General features: G+C 39.0%; 1 protein-coding gene across 2 annotated transcripts in view; it reads left to right on the forward strand.

The window, feature by feature from the left end:
• LOC122793085 (long-chain fatty acid transport protein 6-like) overlaps positions 1-14,341 on the forward strand; it is a 937,264-nt gene that overhangs the window by 356,671 nt on the left and 566,252 nt on the right. For both annotated transcript variants that reach the window (XM_044060804.1, XM_044060806.1), the window contains exon 3: positions 4,242-4,451. In XM_044060804.1, the coding sequence (XP_043916739.1) occupies positions 4,242-4,451 (210 nt within the window). The remainder of the gene's footprint in view (positions 1-4,241; positions 4,452-14,341) is intronic.

Consider the following 14,341-nt stretch of genomic DNA (forward strand, 5'->3'; position numbering starts at 1 on the left):
AATATATCCCTCCCTTTTTGACTCATGGTAGCACTTGTTTAGGTGGTAGAGCGATCACAAATGTCGCATTTGGTGTTTTGTACGATATTCCGACTGTTCGCTATTGAGAAATTTGACATTCCAGCTCGGTGTTATACCTGTTCAAGGTAAGTTAGATCACTATAATATATTCCAGAAAAAACTACCTGTCTAAATGGCAGAGATTCTCAAAATGGTGTTTTCTGAAAAACAAGGACCCATTTCTAGCAGATCATCCCCTGGTCCTGAACTATACCTGTGGACTCATTAAGGAGGGGCTAGCTTACTCTTCTGTCAAAGTCCATCTCAGCCATTTTTGCATGCTTGCCTTTACAGCCACCTCTTCTCTCTAGACTGGATGTAAAACTTTTCCTGAGAGGGGTCTTACACATCAGATCACCAAGAAAGCCCATTCCTCCTCCCTGGGATCTAATCTTCAGGCTAGAAAAGCTTACCCTCCCCCCTTTTGAGCCAGCTAGCCAGCACAGCATCTCTTCAAATGTGCACATGGAAAAACATCCTTTTAGTGGTCATTGCCTCTGCTAGAAGAGTGCATGAATTACAGACCCTGATGGCTTGCCCTCCTTACACCACCTTCCACAATGACAGGGTTTCCCCTATGCGCTAACCCCTGCTTTATGCCCAGAGTAGTTAATGAGCTTTCCTTAAACCAGTCCATTCACCTACCCACCTTCTTCCCCTCTCCTACTAACTCTGCAGGGAGGATCCTTGATTCCCTAGATGTACATAGGCAACTGAAATTCTACTTGGACAATACCAAGTCTTTTTGAAAATCTGACCAACTGTTCATTTCCTTCCATCCCAGGGCCTTGGATAAGGCCGTCTCCAAACAAACTATTTCCTCCTGGATCAGAAAATCCATCCTTTTTTGCTACTCTCATCATCACAAACCATTGCCTCAAGGAGTGCGAGCGCATTCTACCAGAGGCATGGCTACCTCTAATGCCTTCATGAAAGGACTGGACACAGCTTCCATCCTAGAGAGAGACACCTGGCCCACAGTCCATGTTTTCACCAAGCACTACAAGCTGGAACAGGTCTCTAGGGCCAGGGCAGGATTTGCCAGGGCAATCCTACAAGGATTCCTAGAATCCTCCACATTGGCCACCTCCCAGCATTCCTCCTAGCTGTGGTAGTCTCCCACAGTATGAATACTGTAACATGGGAATAGAAGGACATAGAATAGTTGTGTAAAATCTTGTTCTGTTCCAATAAGGCAGTATGCACACCAATTAATGATGTAATTCTTCTTGGAAATAATATCACCATGCAGTCAAATCCACGAAACAGTCCAACAAGGTAGCTAGCGATAACACTTTTATTAAGACAATTAAAAAGAAATGTTGAGTGCTTTCATCTACAGTAAGTAGACTTCATCAGAACATTTCTCCATTTTGAAAATCAGCTTTTATATACATGCACATATTAAATCATTTACATAATTACTGATGAATTAATTACTTTGACTCATTAACCATGATAACCATCAAAATGGAGAAATGTTCTGATGAAGTCTACTTACTGTAGATGAAAGAGCTCAACATTTCTTTTTAATTGTCTTAATAAATGTGATATCGCTAGCTACCTTGTTGGACTGTTTCGTGGATTTGACTGCGTGGTGATATTATTTCCAAGAAGAATTACATCATTAATTGGTGTGCATACTGCCTTAATGGAACAGAACTTGATTTTTTCTTATTCAGTTGGCTGTTTCAGTATTGTTTAGGATTTTACATAGTTGTGTAAAATCTTACCATAACCATAGATGTCCTTCTCTTCCATGTTGCAGTATTCCTTCCCACCCTCCATCCCCTATCCTCTATCTTCTCTAGGGTATACCCTCAGTGCAGTCCACTCATTGCAGCCCTGCAAGGACATTTGCTTTTGCTTTTCCTTGGCCTTGTAGTCTTTTCTCTGGGCTTCAAGTTCTGAGGTCTCTGCGTGCTGATGTTACATTTATACTCCAGGGTTTATGGCCCTATGTGTGACGTCCCAAACATCTATGGCAGCCAGGCTTAAGCTTTTGTATAGGAGCCAACTTCGGTTCACCTGAGGGCTGGAAATCCCACAGTATGAATACTGCAACATGGAAGAGAAGGGCATCTATGGTTATGGTAAGATTTTTACACAACTATTCTTTCAAGCTGTAGTTACTTGCTTAGTGAATGATGTCAAAGTTCCTTGTAAATCAACAAGCATATATTTATGTATTCCTTGTTGACAGCGAAACTGTGAAATCTTTATTTCTTTATTTAATTACTTTGTATGCATTTATTTCTTTGTTGGTTTGTTTGTGATTTGAAGGAAGTCTGCATACTCAATGGTTGGGTTAAACTGGCAGGCTCAGGGACTGCATGTTCTGTATTAATGCATTGCACAGTCACAAAGTCTCACTGCATAGGATACATGCACTCCCAAAAAACTGAAAATTCTAAGAAAGAAAATATCAAACTGGAATGGAAGAGAGATGATGAAGCCAATCAGAAGCCCTGTTGTAGACCAGCTGGTGCAGTAAGAAAAATACTGTTACTTCTATCTCTGGCCATCCAAAATAAGCATTTGGACAGAAGGAATAGGTTCTGAGGGTGGACATTTTTTACATTTATTAGAGATGAGCAAATGTTCATCAGTGGCATGAGTTAATTCCAACAAAGTGGGATTAGAGATTAGTTCAATACAAGAAGAGATAATTTCCTGTTGGTTTGTTCTCTAGGTTTTATGAATAGGCAGGAATCAGTTTAAATAGTACAATGGTGTACAAGAATTTCCTCTGCTATGAGAAATAGAGTACCTCCACCATCAGCTCTCAACTGTCCAACTGTACAGAGAAGGGCAACAGTCTTCTTTGTACCAGATGTGTCTAACTCTAGGGTTTCCACTCAATTAGGCCATTCCCTAGGCAATACTTCTGAAACCACATTTCTTGGGATAGACTGGTGGAGTAGCTCAGAACCTGACTAGCATAGTCTCTTTTCCTGCGATTCAAGAGGTTGGCAGGATGTCTCTCAAGTGTCCTGATTTTCACAGAATGTCCAGATTTTTGCCTCATATTTTCAGTCTGTTCCTCATAAAATGTGTGGCTTTCTAGCATATCATTGAGGACTGAAGTCACTTAATAATGTCAGACATTTGAGTTTCAGATGTCCTTCAGAAAATGCATGCCTACACACCTTTTATTCCAGCAACTTTGTAAGTATAGCAAAGTAATATTTAAAATCCATCCATATTTTTGGACCTATGCCCCCCCCCCATTATTTTTAGCTTTTTCCAGATTTCTTATGCTAAGAGATTGAGATATATTGCGTCTGTGTATTATATTTTGAGTCCAGTTATGAAAGAAGCATTCTTATCATGGCAGCCTGATAGCATAGTGCTACATTAGTTATTCTAAGCCTTTCAGTGCCTGAATGTGTTTGACATCCCTTGGCTTGGTTTCTGTGATGTTTTGATGGTCAGATACTTTTCAGGAATTTTGCATGCCATTACCTCAGGAAATGTTCTGCTTCAGCTGCTACCTATACCTGTTATAGGATCTTTACTCTACCACCCTTAGTTTAACAGACAAGGCTAACTGGTACAAAGCATACTTTTGGCTGGTGTTCCCCATGGTTTCATGATTATCCCAGTTTTTTGTTGGGCTAGATATGCCTCAAGGTACAAAAGTAATTTGGAAAATTGAAGTGTGGCCATGGTTTTGTTGCAATAAAATGAACAACAATTTGTTGTCAGAAACAGTTTTGGCATGGCAGCAGTGTATTTTATATACAGCTATTAACTGCTCTCATTGTTAATTTTTTCAGAATTGTTTTTATCTATGCAAAAGTCAGACTCTTGAAAATGACAAACATGTATTCTGTTTATCTTTTAATGGAACCACACAGATAAAGATTCAGTTGAAAAAAAAAATAAACTTAGTTTATTTTACTATGGACTGGGTTCTTCTTGTCTCATAATTCAATATGCTTCAGCCAGCTATGTCAACCTATCAAAATGGAATGGAAGAGAGAGATGGTGAACCTAGTCATGGGAACTCTTGATCAGCTGATGCAGTAAGACAACATCTGTTTCTTATGTCTCTGGGTTTTACTTCTGTATCTGGTGCACAGCATATTTATAATGATGCATTTACTGATTGGATTTACTTTGAGATACTGTACTAGAGAATTAAAAAGGTAAACTCCTGAATCTTTCTTTCTTTCCAGATATTGCAGGTTCAATAGAAGACATTTATCCTGAGCTGATGCAGAAAAGTATTCCACTATGGACTGCAGACAAATCTTCACATTTTAAAGGGCCTCACACATTAGCAGATAAGTTAGAAAGTGCTTCAGATGCTCCCTTACCTTCACATTTACATTCTGCATCAAATGTCTTGGAAACGTGCCTCTACCTGTTCACCTCAGGAACTACAGGTAGGCATGTTATATTTCTGATTTATAGTAAATGGAATGACCCAACATTACTTTGCTGTAAGGTCAAAAACTTGGTAATTACATTTTCCCCCTGTCCAACCAGTAAACTGATGGGGGACAAGCTCTAGTATTGCAAATATTTGTCTAAGTTAGATGAATAGGTTTATATGTCAGCTTTTTTGTAGAGACAAGTTTACAGTCATTATTTCTCCTTATGTGCTTTATTGTATTATTTATCTGAATTTATTTTTAATATTTATATATCATATCATTTTAAGTTTTACTACACACCAAGAGAAAAAATAAATTAAACTATGATGATCTTTTGGAGAAGTTATTTGTTAGATAATATGGTCATATAAAGAAAAAAGAAAATGGACTCATTAGACTAAGTAAATCACAACACATTAGGTTGTGTGACATCATCTATTAACCCTTTCCCTCCCTCAATGCCACAACTTGTATTTCCAGCTACCTTTTCAACAAGCAGAAAGTGTCAAAATGCATGAAGAAATGGACTGATCTCTGCCTATCCCTGAAATAAGAGATGCTTTACTTTGCTGTTACCTGATTATGTAAAACAAAATATTAAGTTAGCCTGTTGAAGAAAACTGTAACAATGCACCCCCCCCCCCAAAAAAAAAAACATTATCATTTTATGGTCATCTTTGGCTCACCAGTGATCTAGTGGACCCACCTTCTGTTCATTTATGAAGGTAGGACAACAGGTAGTACACTCAACTTTGGTGCTTGAATAACAGCGTTTTCCCACAATAGGTAGTTCATTCAGTACTGACACTGCAGTGCAGTGCAGCATAAGGGGCGCTGCACAATGTGAGACAGTAAATGCTGCTCATAGTGTTATGAGTGTGCCAATCAAATTATGATGAAAGGATCAAAATAGGGGCAGAGGAAGGAGTCGGATAACATAACATGATGGGTTCACAGAGACCTAGGGTGATCATAGGATCATAGGACATTACTTGAATAACAGCGTTAGAACCTTTTTAAGCTTAGCCATTCATGTACCAGTTTACCCAATTATCAATGCCCAAGGACTAGAATGGCTTTGGTATATACCTGTGCCTTAGGGCATTTTCAAGCAGCCCCTGTTAATAAGGAATACAGCTGACAACCCAGGGCTGAATTTGTGATTTCCCATTCCTTGGTCCAAATTACATTTCAATAGGTTTAGGGTAGACCTCTGCTTCAAATGAATGAGGAGTCAGGTCCATAGAAGGGGTAATCTCTGAGAGACACACACCTTTCCTTCCAATGTGTTTTTGCATGTCATAGACAATGTTTAGCTCAGGTAATTCTAGTGCTGTTTGTTTTGTAAATGTGGAACAGATCTATCAGGGCTGGATCAGTGAATGCCTTATAGGTTAGGCATAGACAGCCACCCAATAATCTGTAGGAGACTGAGTACAGGGCCAAGGCACTGAGAGAGTCTGCATAGGACATGTTATTTACACTTTGTATTCTTTTAGTGAGGAACCTCTGTAGTCACTCCAGCTGTTGCAAATGCCTGGTCAGGTACATGCCAAAGGTCTAATGAAGTCTGAGTATAGTCAGACTATGAGCTTAGATCTGGATGCCATGGTCTTACTTATAAGGTCTGCCATGTAGAAGGATTTTGTCACCACCATGGACACATGGTGATCATAGTTCAGGTTACTGTAAACCTGAGTTCCCAAATTCCTTACTACTGGATATACTCTTGAGGCAGTGTTATCAATGTTGTAATTTTGCAGGGGGTGGCCATCTTTCCAAAGGGTATACTTATGCATAATTTATTTTAGGTCATGGCTGTGGCACCAGTTGTTTATCTGCATCAGATCCTCCTGGAGGATGTCTACATCAGAGGGAGATTAAATGATTGTACCCCTCTACATTTTCTTGACTTCAGAGAGGTATATTCCAAACAGGAGAGGTTCCAGTACCAAGCTCTGTGGGACACCACTAGTAACAGGCAGTTTGGTGGAGTTGGATTCTCAGACCCTAACTTCATGTATCTTATCCATGAGTCATTTGGCTATCCTTTGGGTCACATAGGGATCTATGCCTAAATTTGTGAGTTTGTCTATAATACCCAAGTGAGGTAGTGTATGAAATACCTTTGCCAGGTTAAGGTAGACAGTATGCACCATTTTGCCCTTATCCATAGCTGCAGTGACATTCTCTAACAAATCCACCATGATTAGTAAGTGTGACCTCTCCATGATGAACCCAAATGAGATGATTCCATTGTTTGAAGAGTTCCTCTGTTTTAGTTTTTCAGGCCCATGATAATTATTTCCATGGTCTTGCATATAAGACTAAGCAAACTTATGGGTCTGGAGTTCTCTGGGTCTGCTGATGGCCCCACTTTGTGTAGAGAGATGGCCATTGCAGTCCTCCATTCCCTAGGTACAAAGCCTATCTGGTGGCTGTAGTTGCAAAGAGATTATTGTCGGCCCAAGAAGCTATGATTCAAACTATTTAGGAGGCATCCTTGGACATTAACAGGATGCACTGATGCAGTGTTAGCTTTGGGGAGTACAGTGAGGACCTGTTCTTCAGTGATAGTTGGGAGAAATGGTAGTGGGTATTTTCTGGGGGGTAGCTTGGAGTAATGGGGGTGAAATTAGAGCTATATTTATCAGCCAGTAAATCTGCTATATCCTCCAGTTCATTATAGGGAGTTCCATTTACTATTAGCTCACCACAGTGTTGGGTTTCCCCTTTAAGGTTGCATACATAACTGAAAACCGCTTTATGGTTTAGTTATCCTGGGCCATAGACAGCGACCTATAGCTAGCAAGGATATGATGTCAGACTTTACCTAAGGTTAACAGGACATACATACAGTGTTGTTAACTTTGGGGAGTAAAGTGAGGACCTGTTCTTTAGTGACAGTTGAGGAGAAATGGTAGTGGGCATTTTCTGGGGATGATGGGAGGTGAAATTAGAGGTAAGTTTATTGGTGAGAAAATCTGCATTATCCTCCATTTTGTTATAGGGAGTTCCATTTACTATTAGCTCACCACAATGTTGGGCTTCCCCTTTAAGGTTACATACATAACTGACAACTGCTTTATGGTTATCCTTAGCCTGGGAGGCTATTTTTGCCTCAAAGTTAACTTTGGTGGATTTTATTAATCCCCAAAGTTGCTTGTTGAGACTAATGAAACTTTTTTGGCTGCTGGGCATAGCCCTTCCTATTTTTGGGCATGATTTTCTTTATTTTGTTGTACAACCGTTTTGCACTGGGGGTGCACCAAGGGTACTTGTTTTTGAGTTTGTCCTAAGTTTATTTCAGTTTGATATTGCTGATTCTATGCAGTTATGCACATGTTTGTACAGGGTTTCTGTAAATGCTTCCATATCAGTCTCAGTGTCCTGTGAGTTTAGGGGGGCTTGGAATTTAACTATGCTATAGTAGCCTTGGAAAAGTTTTTGAAGGTTTTGTGGTTTACTGGGAGTTTGGCTTTATAATTATTTCAGTGGCAACTACTTTGTGATCTGATTTGACCATTGAGGACATTGCAATGGGGAGGGTGCAGCATTCCCTCATATGTATGAGAACCAGAACTAGGATATTTGCAATCCTAATAGTGTACAGTCTAGCTGTTCCAGAGTATTTGCATTGACAATATCCAGGAATATTTCACCTGCATGTTAGTAGCTGTGTATGTAGCCCAGCTTATGATGGGATGGTTGATTTTGACCATAAATATGATGCTGGGCTTAATGAGAATGAATTCAGTACATTCAGGTACATGATATAGTTAGCCTGGCTCACAGACAGAGACCTATAGCTAGCAGTATATGGTGTCAGACTTTACCTAAAGTTAATAGGACATAAAATAGCTCAAGCATGTCATATTGTGTGACCAATCTTGTGCTTACGTTTTATGCAAATCAATAGACTTCCACCTCTTGTCCCTTCTTGTGAGGTGGCTGGTCTAAATGTGTGGAAGGCATTGAAGCCTTGTACTGCTGGGATGCCTTCCTCAGCTTTAAAATGTGTCTCACTAACTGCTTAGATGTCAACACTCTCCATGGTGAGGAGCACTGTCATGGAGTGGAGCTTCTTGGTGAGACTCCTAACATTGAGCAGAAAACCTTTAGTTTTTCCTCAAGTAGAATTTACTGTATCAGAAGGTTTATCATATAAGAGGACACACTTAAACAGGTTCATTCCATCTGATGAAATTAACAGGAGAGGGAGATACTAAGAGCTGCATTTAGGTGATTTTTGGACATTAAATATTTCCTTTTCTATTCTGTTTTTCTTCTCTGTTGTTTTTTTCTGATTTGCTAGTGTGTAGTCAAGGGGCAGTGGTTTATGCTTAAGAAAGGTTAAAGTCAGTGGTGCCATGAATTCAGGTTAATGGGATCAGGAGAAGACAGAACATGACATCCATAGAAGATCATCTGGATGGTCACAAGATAGAAGTAGATTCTAGGAAGAGGTCCAAACTGCAAAATATGGACACTGTCTCTCATAATCAGTGACCAAGATTATGATAATGATAATGCCTGACCAGTGTAAATATGTTCCCTTCACCAGGAGGTTGTACAGATTGAAATATAATAGGATGAAGTTTAGTAGGGGAATATTGTCCTCACCCACTTCTAAAGCCCTCACAGACACCTATTTTGACTTGTCTTCTTTATAGTTGCATTTTTTGTTACTTCCTCCAGTACAAAATCACAGACATCTGCCAATAGTTCTTGTGGTAGTCTATCTGTCAGGTCCAGTCTCTGCAATATATTCTTTACCTCCACTATATATTAATTTATAATATTATTAAGCTTATATCTAGTTGGTCTGGACTTATTTTTTTGTTTTATTCAATTTAATTCTAAACTTTGCAATAAGAAGCTGATGATCTGAATCGCAGCTTTGAAAATGGCAAGCTGGTCAAGTGCAATCCACACAACTAATACAAGCCAAAAAAGATATGTAAGAGTAACAAGGACAAATATTTAATACATGTACCACTCCGAAAACAATTTTTCCAGACTTTAAATAACCCAACAACAATCACTCGATGATCACAATACAACTAAATAATTATTATGTGACATCCACACTCTGGGCCAATAATCAAGGAGCCTGAATCCTCACCACTGACACTGGAGAGGGATGTTCACTTGGAATACAAAAGGATACACTCAGTATTTCCAGATGCAGACCTCTCTGCATCAAGCAGAATTTCCCTTAAGAGCGCACAGGGAACACCCTTAACCCGGGGTCTGGGTTTCTATCTCTGTGTCTCCCTAGGTCCCCAGTAAGGCTCCCCACTGGCAGAGTTGCAGAGTTAAGTTCTCAGCCAAATGCCCAAACTAAGTCCTCCACCACTTTTTCTGTGAAACAAGTGCTTCATGTCCCTTCTCCAAGTAGCTGACATACACACACACACACACACACACACACACACACACACACACACACACACACACACACACATACACACACACACACACACACACACACACACACACACACACACACACAGACACACACACTCACACACACACACCTGGTAAAGGCTGACATAGATTTACCCGCTGTGCCCCCTCCTGCCCAGAGTATAAGGTAGTGCTCACTGCCACCAGGCACTATAAAGCCACCTCCATTAGGCTCTTGCAAGGGTATCCAATTATACTGAGTGGAGTGAAATTTAGTATTAATACAAATGGTAATGTTAACCAAAGAGCAAGGCTTTCAGAACTGGCCAGAGTTATCATGAAATACGTGTAAGTACTCTCAAATGTTAATATTTTTCTAATGGCCCAGCCACAATGAGAAGTTTAAATATATTTAATAACAAATAATAAAAGAACATGAAAATACTAAATATCTATTTACAGTAAGCTTCTGTCACAGAAAATATTAAAAATAACACTGATGCAAAGTTTTACACAGATACAGAAAAACATAATTTAACTAATCTCACTATCTATTCCTGATTGACTAACAGAATTACTGGTCCCTAGTTAAGTTACTTAATACCACAGGGAAAGCTGATATGGGTGAGGGCCTTTCTAGTCAGGTTTCTAAGAACAGACTTCCCCTGAGACTTCAGTCTTCTCTAATATTAAAACATTATCTCTGTACAGAATGACATCATATGCACTAGTCATCTGACATCTGGTCCCACACTATTTTTATTTATTTTTATTTATTTATTTATTTTACATTTGTTAACCGGGCTAGTCCAACTGGATACATGTCCATTTTCAGTGGAGGCCCGAGGAGAAAAGCTCCACTATCTAATGCATAATAACAAAAATACATTCAAAGTACATAGGTAATTTAAGACACAACTAAAACAGGGATTTAAAATTACATAGAGAATTACCAACACTAGAAGCTGCTAGGTTTAGCACTTATGTGTTGCCATACATATATGAAGCTTTTCTAAGATCTGTTTCAGCATCTTGAAGCCATAAAACAATAAAACCATTCTACTCTTTCTATAGGAGGTACAAACTATTATCTAGCATAGACAATGTGTCTCTGACTCCCTTAAAAATTGTGGTATAACATCTTTACGGTTTAACCCATAAAATAATTTAATTTCAAGAATATTTTTTCAAATTCAGGTGAATTAACCTCTTCTCTTTCAGTATATGCTGATACAATGTATAGATTTGAACAGTTGCAATAATGCATGTACATTTCTTTGCTTTCCAGCAGGTCACACTGTTATTACATTTTTAACACAAGCAGCTTTACAAATGCATTTCCAACACAAGCATTTGTACAAATCAGTTTGATGTACAAATGACGTATGATTCTTTACAAAATTCCAGCTAGCTGTGCTGGCATATGTTATACATCCACTGCCCTACTTCTTCTGGCATGGCTGGCAGTACCTCCTATCATCACATACTAATTAAAACAAACAACTAAAATGTCATATTAAATGTATTTTAAAGTACTTCATAAATCAGTTTGTACTCAGACTTTATAGATGTAAATGTGGATTTTTGATCATTTGGTCTACTCATAATAGGACTCAGCATTCTGAGTTCTGATATTTTAAATGGTTACTGATAGGTATATGATATTAAATATATGGTACTATTAATTTATGAAGTAGCAGAGTGCAGCTTGTCAGGTTATCTTAGTCACAACATCAGTTAAATAGTCAGTACATACAATCAGTGAGTTTTATGTAAATGTATTATATGAGCCAGTGAAGTGAAAGGAAATGCACTACATCGGTAATGATTACTTTGATAGTAAAAGCATAATCTGTCACTGAAATAGTGGTTGTCGGTATTTACTGCTGTAATACTTCATTGCAGAGTGTTTATGATATGTCATTACAGAATGTAAAACAATTAGCTCTCTCCATCTCTCTCCATCTCTCTCCCTCTCTCTCTCTCTCTCACTGTCTTTATTTGCCCTATATTTTCTTACCTTCCCATTTATGTTACTTATTTTCTGTAGGCCCAGGAATACCTGGAGCATCTCTGTCACAAACTTCTCAGGCACAAGAACATTCTACACCTCCCCCTGCCTTCCTGGAAGCAGTTTCACAAGGTGTAATAAGTGGCTCTGCTGCTGTTGACTTCCAGGCATGAGGCATCCTGGTAAGTCAGCATCATGAGCTTCAGGACCTGGGTGAGACTATGGTTGAGAGAGTCATGGATTGGTAGTGGTAGCAATATCAATCTTTCCATTGAGCCACCAGGAGATTCAACCACTCACCACCATCAGGGTTAGCACCCCCCCACACACACACCATCAGGGTTAGATCTACAGGGGGGATAATCAAAGTCCTCCAAACCTGAGTGGTGGGTGCCACCAAGATTTCCTCATTCTCTCTATGAGTCTATCTGCCATCTGTATGACTTGTCTCTTTCAGTCATTAGCACACCATAGTGCTCCCGTCTGTCTTGTCTGTGTTTTATGCTTTTTTACCTTAAAAACATCCTTAACTCTTCCTAACCCTGTCTTCTACACCCTCTTCCCTTGTCCCTTTCCCAGCTTTCCTTATTAATAAAACTGGGAAAATGATAATGCCCATGCTGTCCCATCTCTTCTAATACAAACCTCTTAAAGTGTCCCTTTTGAGTTTCCATTATCTTTTGTCTCTCCTACTTCTATTTGTCCTATCTTCTCTCTTTCCAACATTATAAAAGCCAAAACATGGTGTCCATATAAAGACACTCCTTGTTGTGAATAAAAGAAACATTTAAACAGTTTGAGTAAGTTGCAGGCCAGTGTTGCTCTTCTTTGTTCAGTGTAGGTTCTCATGGAAATTCTGAAGAGATCTGTGCAAGTTCACACCTACAGCCTCCTGATAAAAAAACAGAATACCATTAATTTCTTTATGCACTAATCAGATATCCCACACAAAACTACACTTCTTGCCATTTTATGCTGCACAAGCTGTGGGAAACTCCTGTGTGTGCTGTGTCACAGGGTTAGAAGTTCTAAATGCAGCTCTGCTTCTTTGAGATTTATTCATTTAAATACAGGCATAATGGTGTCAGTCATAGATTCCTGTTGAGCATCTGTGAAGTATGGGAGCATGAATAATCATCATCATTATCAACACCCATTTTATTGGAAAAACTCACTCAGACTCTGCTATAGAGTGCTGTGAGAGAAAGTTTAGTTTGTTTTTGCTTTCTTGAATTTTGTATTGCTTCACTGCCTTCCTCTATTTTGTATACTGTGAGTTATTTTCTTTACACTGAGTTTTTACTTGTATTCTGATTTTAATTCTATATTTAAACTCGGAAATACACCACATATGTGTCTCTTGTGAGTCACACACATAAAAAAAAAATTCCACAAAACTGAAATCCTGGTGCTGCTGTGTTTTGAAGTTCAGTTGTTTTTTTTTTCTAGTTGCCTGCCCCTTATGTTAATTTGACAACATTTCCTTGCCTCTCCGATTTAATTGGCTATTGCAAGTAAGCAAAAAGTTATAATGTTGTGAAATAATTTTCCTTCAGCTATTTACATTTATTGGCCATCCTACTGTTTTTGTAGAAACTGATATAGTATGTGAGAGATATATTTACACAATGTAACTGGAGATAAATCTTTCACATAAAAGCACTCCTAATGTCATTCAGGTTCTCAGTAATACACACACTGCACCCATCACATGCACTTTAAAGCAGACATACAGACTTGCGTATACAGAGGCACTTAAATGTAACCTTCCTAAACCCCAAAGATGTCCTAGATGAATTACACATAACAAATACCCTCAGCAGCCCTGAATGCCCTCTTTAAAGAACACTCATGTTAACATATACAGCCACATCTCATGGAGCCTGTACTTCTAAGCCCATAAGGCAAGTCACCTCACAGTTCAACATCCTGGTCATTGGAGACTCCATTGTGTGGCACACTGATATCCCTCTCTCAAGGCTGAATAAGGAGAAAGTCACACTTGGCTACTTAACAGTGGCCAAGATCCACCACACTATGCACACACTCAGGTGATTGGACCACAAGTATCAGTATGACTCAGCCATAGTCCATGTGGGTATAAATGACCTGAGAAATACCTCCCTAAACTATATGAAGAGAGACATTATGGAGATTTTGTGATGTGTCCCAGGCTGATATGAACCTAGCATTGAGCAACATATTATCTCCTCCATGAATGATGCACCAATATGAACAGAAGATGACTGACTTTAATAATTGGCTTAATTTCTGGTGTCGTTCTTGGGCAGAGCAATAGTTGTCAACATGGAAGGAGAATATCAACTGACCATGCCGCTTTGCCAGGGATGGTCTGCTCCTCTCCCCTCTACGCTGTTAAATATTAGCTAAAACATTGTCCTCCCCCATAGTGCCTTTTTTTAGGCAATGCCAAATTGAAAGTATATCTGATGTAGCAAATCAAAACAAAAATAAATCT

The sequence above is a fragment of the Protopterus annectens genome, chromosome 2.part0 (assembly GCF_019279795.1).
Source record: "Protopterus annectens isolate FY-2018-M chromosome 2.part0, PAN1.0, whole genome shotgun sequence".
In the NCBI taxonomy this organism is placed as follows: Eukaryota; Metazoa; Chordata; order Ceratodontiformes; family Protopteridae; genus Protopterus; species Protopterus annectens.